We start from the raw sequence: 9196 nt of genomic DNA, 5'->3' as shown, positions 1-9196 counted from the left end.
CTGCACTGGACTTGCTCGTATTTCTCTTTAAAGCTGGCCAGGGGTGCCAGGAAAAAGACCTGTTTGATATACAGCAAGTACTGTAACTAGGAAAGCATCAAGACTTTTGTTTTGTTTTTATTTGTAGTGTGCATGTTAAATTAGCTCGCACTGACATTTCAAAATTGAATATGTACGATTTTTTACACTATAAAAATGACACTGTTTCAACCAAGGGTACGGCTGCACAAATATTCCACAGACCGCGACACATTTGTTGCTATGACAGCAAGACCAAGCTCTCCAAGATTTAAGTCTCTGAAGAACAGCGATCTTGCAGGTGTGCTTGTTCAATTCATGTGGGATTTAGCTAAAGAAACAAGTAGGAAAAACACACACAAAAAGAAAGAATGAGAAAGCCCAAGAAAATTCATGAAAGGCGCGCAAATCAGCCCTTTTATTTGGTACACAGATCTTACTTGTAACTTTAGCTCCTCGATTTCACATGTTTTTTCATAAAGCTCTCCACGCAGTTCCTCCAGCAAAAGTTTATATTTTTCGTGTGTGTTTCGAACATCAGCGGCAAACTGCTTACATTCATTTTGAGACTTTATATGATCAGCTTGCAACCTGCAATCAATATTTACAGTGTTATGTCACCATCTTAAATGCCATTTAAAGAGGGAGATGATATAATGTTATTCTAAATCAAAATTAATTACAGCTATGCAATTTCTACAGCTGATGCAACAGATTTGACAGTTACATGTAATAATTGGGTAGTTTTGCTGTAAGCAAAGACACACACTAATTTATATATATATATATATATATATATATATATATATATATATATATATATAAATAAATAAATCAGAGATGCTAATAGAAGCACATCTTTTTATACAGTCTTGACAGAGCCCACAGCTTAAAGTGGTTGTAAACCCTTACAAACCACTTTGACCTACAGGTAAGCCATCCATAAGCGCTGGATGAGCTAATTTTAGTTGCTTGATGTTTTCAATAAACAGTAATTATCAAAAATCTTGCTCAATGTGACCATGTCCTTCCTCAAAAAAAAAAAAAAAAAAAAAAGATAAAATACACACAAAACATAAGCGAGTCACAGAGCTGCTTTGATTATTGAAATTGCAGTATATTGATCAAAGCCAAGTCTACCCTCTTCAAAGAAGAAAACAAAAATTACAATTGCCAGAGCAGCTATAAATATAGAAAGATGACAACAAGAGAGGTATCAAAAAGCACAGTGAACCCATTGACACCGGGTCTGAAGGATTACAATACGATACCTGGTGTGCTCAGCCTTTAACGTTTGATAGTTGGTCTTGTGGTCTTCACATCGCATTTTTTCATCAATTAAAAGTTTATGAAGCTCTGTCTCTGTCAAGGGGACAGTAAAAGTTCCATTTGTTTGGGGGAACACGGTTGGAAAAGAAGGCTCCATCTTGTCTTCAGTAGAGGTGCTGCTAACCGTGTAGAAATCCACAGATCACAAAAGTGACATTGGTTGATTTCCTCTTTTTTTTCTCCTTTGCATCACCTCCCTGAGGGATAAATTACACAGGTAATGAGAAGCTGACAGACAAAGTGTGAATGACACAAAAAAAAAAAAAAAAAAAAAGCAGATTTAAGACATGTATTCACAGATCATGTGTATACACACACCCACAGACGGGCATTTAAATATTATTCCGATTTGGATTTATTAATGCCCACTTTAATCACTTGCTTACTGGGCACTTACCACCCCCCCCCCCCCCCCCCCGCTGCCCAGACCCATTTTCAGCTTTCAGTGCTGTTGCACTTTGAATGACAATTGCGCGGTCATGCAACACTGTACCCAAATGAAATTTTTATAATTTTTTTCCCCACAAATAGAGCTTTCTTTTGGTGGTATTTAACAACTAGAGATCCGCGATATAGCCAAATGACGGCTACAGCGTGGACCTCCTTTGCCGGGACTACGTCTATTGACGTCGTCCCGTGCACGAGCGGCCTGCGCGCCCCGAGGGGCGCGTGCGGCGCGCTCTGTGATCGGCGAGTCTATGAGACTCGCCTGATCACGGATCCGAGCAAGGGGTCAATCCCAACCCCTTACCACGTGATCAACTGTCAGCCAATGACAGCTGATCATGTGATACAACGGAGCCGGTAATCCCGATCACCGGCGGCCAGCTTACCAGTGGCCACCTGCCCCCTGCCAGTGCCACCTCAGGAATAAATAAGTGCCCCCCCGTCAGTGCCACCCAGCAGTGCCCACAGTGCCACCCAGCAGTGCCCACAATCTGCCTTAACAACGGTGCTGCACCCCACTGCCACATATCCGTGCCCACCAATGTCATCTACCAGTGCCCATCAGTGCCACCTATCAGAGCCACCTATCAGAGCCCATCAGTCCTATCTATCAGTGGTACCTATCAGTGCCCCTTAGTGCCACCCATCTGTGCCATCTTATCTGTGCCCATCTTTGCCCATCAGTGCCGCCTTATCTGTGCCCATCAGTACTGCCTTATCTGTGCCACCTTATCTGTGCCTATCGGTGCCGCCTTAACTATGCCTATCAGTGCAGCCTATCAGTGCCGCCTCATCAGCGCACTTCAATGAAGGAGAAAAATGACCTGTTTGCAAAATTTTATAACAAACTAATAAACATGATTTTTTATTATTTTTTTATTTTGCATCTTTTTTTGTTTGTTTAGCAAAAAATAAAACTCCCAGCTGTAATGAAATACCACCAAAAGAAAGCTCTATTTGTAGGAAAAAAATGATAAAAATTTCATTTGGGTACAGTGTTGTATGCCCGCGCAATTGTCATTCAAAGTGCATCAGCGCTGAAAGCTGAAAATTGGTCTGGGCAGGAGGAGGTTTAAGTGCCCAGTAAGCAAGTGGTTAATCACACAAAAAAAAAAAAAAAAAAAAAAGGAGGTTTCATAGTTTTTTATAAAATTTTGCAAATAGGTAATTTTTCTCCTTCATTGATATGTGCCGATGAGGTGGCACTGGTGGGCATTGATAGGCACAGATAAGGCAGCACTGATAGGCACAGAAATGGCGCCACTGATGGGTGGCATGTATGGATATCACTGATAGGGGGCACTGGTAGGTGACACTGATGGGCACTAATGTGCAGCACTGTTGTGAGCACTGATAGGTGGCACTGTGGGCTCTGAGGATCCGTCGGCAGCTCGCCGTGATCGGGACTGATGTTCCTCTCACAGCTACCAGTGATTGGCTTTTTTGTTTCTCCTCACGCTGTCAGTGCGAGGAGAAAAAATAGCCGATTACCGGCTCTGTTGACATCACATGATCAGCTGTCATTGGCTGACAGAAGACACGATACAGGAGAGGGAAAAAGGGACTGCCGACACGATACAGGAGAGGGAAAAAGGGACTGCCGACACGATACAGGAGAGGGAAAAAGGGACTGTCTTCAGGAGAGGGAAAAAGGGACTGCAGACACGATACAGGAGAGGGAAAAAGGGACTGCCGACACGATACAGGAGAGGGAAAAAGGGACTGCCGACACGATACAGGAGAGGGAAAAAGGGACTGCCGACACGATACAGGAGAGGGAAAAAGGGACTGCCGACACGATACAGGAGAGGGGAAAAGGGACTGCCGACACGATACAGGAGAGGGGAAAAGGGACTGCCGACACGATACAGGAGAGGGGAAAAGGGACTGCCGACACGATACAGGAGAGGGAAAAAGGGACTGCCGACACGATACAGGAGAGGGAAAAAGGGACTGCCGACACGATACAGGAGAGGGAAAAAGGGACTGCAGACACGATACAGGAGAGGGAAAAAGGGACTGCAGACACGATACAGGAGAGGGAAAAAGGGACTGCAGACACGATACAGGAGAGGGAAAAAGGGACTGCAGACACGATACAGGAGAGGGAAAAAGGGACTGCAGACACGATACAGGAGAGGGAAAAAGGGACTGCAGACACGATACAGGAGAGGGAAAAAGGGACTGCAGACACGATACAGGAGAGGGGAAAAAGGGACTGCAGACACGATACAGGAGAGGGGAAAAAGGGACTGCAGACACGATACAGGAGAGGGGAAAAAGGGACTGCAGACACGATACAGGAGAGGGGAAAAAGGGACTGCAGACACGATACAGGAGAGGGAAAAAGGGACTGCAGACACGATACAGGAGAGGGAAAAAGGGACTGCAGACACGATACAGGAGAGGGAAAAAGGGACTGCAGACACGATACAGGAGAGGGAAAAAGGGACTGAAGACACGATACAGGAGAGGGAAAAAGGGACTGCAGACATGATACAGGAGAGGGAAAGAAACTGCAGACATGATACAGGAGAAGGAAAGAAACTGCAGACATGATACAGGAGAAGGAAAGAAACTGCAGACATGATACAGGAGAAGGAAAGAAACTGCAGACATGATACAGGAGAAGGAAAGAAACTGCAGACATGATACAGGAGACGAAAAGAGACTGCAGACATAGTACAGGAGACAAAAAGAGACTGCAGACATAGTACAGGAGACAAAAAGAGACTGCAGACATAGTACAGGAGACAAAAAGAGACTGCAGACATAGTACAGGAGATGGTCAGAGTCTGTGGACATGATACAAGAGATGGCCAGAGACTGCGGAAATGATACAAGAGATCAATGCATCAGCTGCAGCCTACCAGTGCCCACCAAATGCAGCCTACCAGTGTCTCTGGATCACACAGAGTGGCGACTATCTCCTGCTGTCACGGAGCTTGGATTTGAATCTCCGGGTGGCCACTGTAACAAAGTCCCGCCTCCCGCTGTGTGTGACAAACAAGAGTAGGAGTTGGGAGCCTGGAGGGGAGCACTACAGCCACAGATCAAAGTGGCCCCAGGGTATCCCGGTAGGCCAGTCTGGCCCTGCACATCAGCAGCCACTGAAAAAGTGACCAAAGACCACCTTCCGCAGAAATAATACACTAAGGTAAGGGGGGGTTACTGATATAAGGGGGAAACCTTTATATCAGTGTCCTTTACATTATTGTATTCACACCCCCGCTTAAATCAGTGACCCCTCAGACTGGCCTGGCAGCGCCGTCTCTGACCTCCTCTCAGGTGCACCATGCAGGGCGCAGTCAGTCGGCTCCAGCTTGGTGGCTCTGGTTTTATCCAATAGTATAGCTGTACGATTCTGGCCAAAATGAGAATCACAATTTTTTTTGCTTAGAATAAAAAAATAAATAAAATAAAAAAAAAATAACAATTCTCATGGCGTAAAATCTTTCACATTATACAAAAAAAAATAATTGGGCTAACTTTACTGGTTCGTTTTTTGTGTTTTTTTTAAATACATAATTTTTCCCAGAAAATTGCATTTGAACGACTGCTGTGCAAATACAGTGTGACATAAAATATTGCAACAACCACCATTTTATTCTCTGGGGCCTCTACTAATTATATATATATATATATATATATATATATATATATATATATATATATATATATATATATATATATATATATATATATATATATATATATATATATAAAATGTTGGGGGTTTCTAAGTAATTTTTTAGCAAAAAAAATATTTTAACTTGAAACCAAACGTCAGAAAAAGGTTTAGAGTTTAAGTGGTTAAAGGGATTGTAAAGTAATTTTTTTTTTAAATAACAAACACGTTAAACTTACCTCCACTGTGCAGCTCGTATGGCCCCAAACCTCATCTTCTGGGGTCCCTCGGCGGCTGTCTCTGCTTCCTCCCGCAGGTACTTCTCATGTTCATGCGAGCTCCCTTGCATGGTGAGAAGCACCTGCGGGCGCGCTCCCGTGATACAGCCGGCGTCTATAACCGCTCGCTGTATCACACGGCCCCTCCCCCCGGCATGCTGCATCATTGGATGTGATTGACAGCAGCGCGAGCCAATGGCTGCGCTGCTTTAAATCCATCCACTCCAGCCAATCAGCGGTCAGGCTGAGCGGCGAAGAGGATGGCGGGGGCGAGCGCGGGATTTTCGAGGGGGTCAGGTAAGTAAAAACGGGGGGACTGGGGGTGCCGGAACTGTCAGATGTTTTTTACACCTTAATGCATAGAATGCATTAAGGTGAAAAAACATTCACCTTTACAACCCCTTTAAACTTCCCATATTTTCACACCAAAGTGTATTCCTTTGATCTAAAGCACAAATTGTTACAATGTTTATACTTAAGTTTCATTGCTAAAGAATGTTGTGCTCCTTGGCAGACTGCCCATTTTTTTGTTTTTTTTTGTTTTGTTTTTGTTTTGTTCTTTTGATGGCTGTGCACATTTGGCACCTTTCAGGGGGAGGGAGGAACGGTCCCTCTTCTCCTTCCTCCGCTGCCGGGCCAATTAGAAAGCACGGCGTGCCTCGCTTAATGGCTGCACCTGTTAGCCGATCGGAATATTGGCTGGGGTGACAACATTGCGGGCTCCCTGAACAGGCAAGTGTCCCTATATAAAAAGTCAGCAGCTGCAATATTTGTAGCTGTTGACTTTTAAATTATTTGTGGGGTGGGCGGACCTCTGCTTTAAAGAGGAAGTAAAGGCTATTTTTTTTTTTTAAATGCAACCTGCAAGGCAAAGGCATAATGAGCTAGTATGCATAGCATACTAGCTCATTATGAATAACTTACCTGAGAACGAAGCCCCCAAAGCGGTCCTCCATCTTCGCCGCTGCCATGTATCCCGGAGTGACTTCCGGGTCTCGCTGCTCCAGCCGCGATGATGTCACTCCCGCGCATGCACACGGGAGCCAACACGAGCGGCATATCGCCATGATCTGCGGCCTGCTCAGTGCGCCGTAGACAGCGGTGCCTGTCTTTTTGAAAATATTTCTTGGACCTACAGGTAAGCCTTAATCTAGGCTTACCTGTAGGTAAGAGTGGTTTGTAAGGGTTTACAACCACTTTAACACAGGGGATTGCCAGAAAAATGATAAAGTGGGTATACGACCACATTTAAGGGCCAGTCCACCCCAGAATCGCAAGCACGTTCCCCTGCTGTGTGATATGTCAGGCCATTCATTTAAATGGCTACAAATGACATCAGATCACACAAAAGGCAGTGCATGCATTACTTTTTTTTTAAAACGTGCGGGACCAAATTGCACAGTACTGTGGTACCTTGTGATCTGGTGATGGCAAACAGTGCGTTTGCGTTGCCTTTATCACAAAGGCAGCGTGTTATGAACATAATAACGTGCTCATGCAACACGTTCTCTGGACCACTGAGGATCCCAAATCCTTGCTTTGTACCCCTGGACCGCACAGTAAAAACATGCTGACAGAGGATGTAACGCCCTCCCCATCCAAACCAAGCCTTGTATGTGTCATGTGTGGGCTCACTATGTATGTAGTCCTCCGCTGGTCACACATCAATAACAATTGTGTTATTCTCCTAGTCCTGTCAGAAATCAGATTGCACATACAGAATCATAGCAGGCTCATACCTTTCTCTGATTGCCATATGTCCTCCTCACATGAGTATTGATTCCGGCGTCCAGTTTCCATAGCAACTACCAGTCACATGATAAGTTCTGGCTGGAGGTAAAGCTGACACCGATCTACAGAACGTGGAGTGTTGTCATCATGCCAGGAGACCAAAACACCTCACATCAGTCAGGATCTCACTACTACAAACGGATCATCAACGTACTGCCCTCCTCATCCCATACAGTGTTTTCTTTACAAATGGCGCCTGCGCTCCTCCTCAGACCGGACACACGACTGGCTGTCCTTCCCAACTATAATACTAATACTTGACCACAGAATTCGAAAGCCCCGCGACACCATTCCTGAAAGGCCAAGTTTACATGACGTCAATGGCAACGGACGAGCGTGACTCCGCCCAGGCCTGGCACATGCGCAGTGCCGGGGGAGGTAGGAGAGAGATGGAACCGCGGGAGGGCGCGCGCCGCTTGGTAAGCGGGAATCGTGGCGGCAACAGTGCGGATGAGGAGAGCGGGTGACGTCATCACTGAGCAGTGTGATGTACCGTGACTGAAGTGAGGTTTCCCGGATCAGTACGATGGTGGGAGTGAAGGATTCCATTCATTTTATGTGTACAAAGGCAGAAATACTATCCGCTGTAGATTTTTCTATAGACCGGAAGACTATACCTCCTTACATTTTGAGATGGGAATGAGGGACACCTACTTACAAACGTATGTAGGCATAGGACACACCCCCGGACACACCCCCTTAAAGGAGAATTAACCCCCAAAAAAAGGTTAATTAAGTCCATAAAGACTTTTTTTGCCACTTCTATTCCTTTATATTGGCTTTTAACATTTACAAATGCAGCGATTATGAATTTGGATGAAAGGTTTAGCACTGGGAAAGACTTTTTGAAAGATAAAAAGTGCATTTTATATACAACTATATAGATCCGACCAAAATGAGGAGGGAAGAAGGACAGAGGGACTTTGCTCCAAATCAGGGACAGTTGGGAGCTATGCGAAGACCCCTTTCACACTGAGGCAGTTTTCAGGCGTTGTAGTGCTACAAATAGCACCTGAAAACTGCCCCCTATTTATCTTAATGAGTGCTTTCACACTGGGGGGGTTGCGTTTGTGGGACGGTAGAATAAGTCCTGGAAGCAGCATCTTTGGGGCCTGTTTGGAGCGCTCCAAAAACGCCCCTGCCCATTGAAATGAATGGGCAGCACTTCCAAAGTGCCGCAAAGCAGTTTTTTTTTTTCTTTAAGGTCATGTCACGTGACCTTAAAAAACAAAAGTAACCCAAAAAACGCAGCTAAAGCACCCCAAAAACTACCAGCGCTTTAGCGGCTGTTTTAGCAGCGCTTCAGTGTGAAAGGGGTCTAAGGGCCAGTTAACACTGCTGCGTGGTGCGTAGGGTTGCCACCTCATCCCTTCAAACCCGAACACATATTAATTACTCAGGTTCTGAGGCTAATTGAATGCAGGTAAGACACTAAGTGAGTTTAATTACCACCTTAATCAGCCACAGAACCTGTGTAATTATTAGGTGTTCAGGTTTAAAGGGATGAAGTGGCAACCCTAGTGGTGCGCGATCACATGTGATTCGCACTGCAGTGCAAATTGCATGCAATGCGATTTCAGCCATACAGATAGTGAAGACTACACTTGCACAGGACCCTATTTTTTTTTTGGTCTGCACCAGAATCAGATCTCATGGACGTTTCAAACCCATGCAATCCGATTCATGTTTGAACTGGCAGTTCACG

The 9196-nt window shown here is 45.0% G+C and overlaps 1 protein-coding gene across 2 annotated transcripts in view; it reads right to left on the bottom strand.

Moving 5' to 3' along the window:
* CEP83 (centrosomal protein 83) overlaps window positions 1-8085 on the bottom strand; it is an 84186-nt gene extending 76101 nt beyond the window's left edge. Inside the window, exons 1-3 of one of the 2 annotated variants that reach the window (XM_077470607.1) lie at window positions 7440-8085; window positions 1290-1544; window positions 459-609 (exon numbers count right to left, since the gene is read on the bottom strand). In XM_077470607.1, the coding sequence (XP_077326733.1) occupies window positions 459-609; window positions 1290-1444 (306 nt within the window). In that variant the 5' untranslated portion in view covers window positions 1445-1544; window positions 7440-8085. The remainder of the gene's footprint in view (window positions 1-458; window positions 610-1289; window positions 1545-7439) is intronic. The other variant, XM_077470606.1, reaches the window with a different exon arrangement.
* Between the last annotated feature and the right edge of the window lie 1111 nt (window positions 8086-9196).

The sequence above is a fragment of the Lithobates pipiens genome, unplaced genomic scaffold (assembly GCF_037356315.1).
Source record: "Lithobates pipiens isolate NorthernLeopardFrog02 unplaced genomic scaffold, aLitPip1_a1.2 Scaffold_8, whole genome shotgun sequence".
NCBI lineage: Eukaryota > Metazoa > Chordata > Amphibia > Anura > Ranidae > Lithobates > Lithobates pipiens.
Note: the sequence above shows the minus strand (reverse complement) of the source record. Positions and strands in the feature narration are given on the sequence as shown.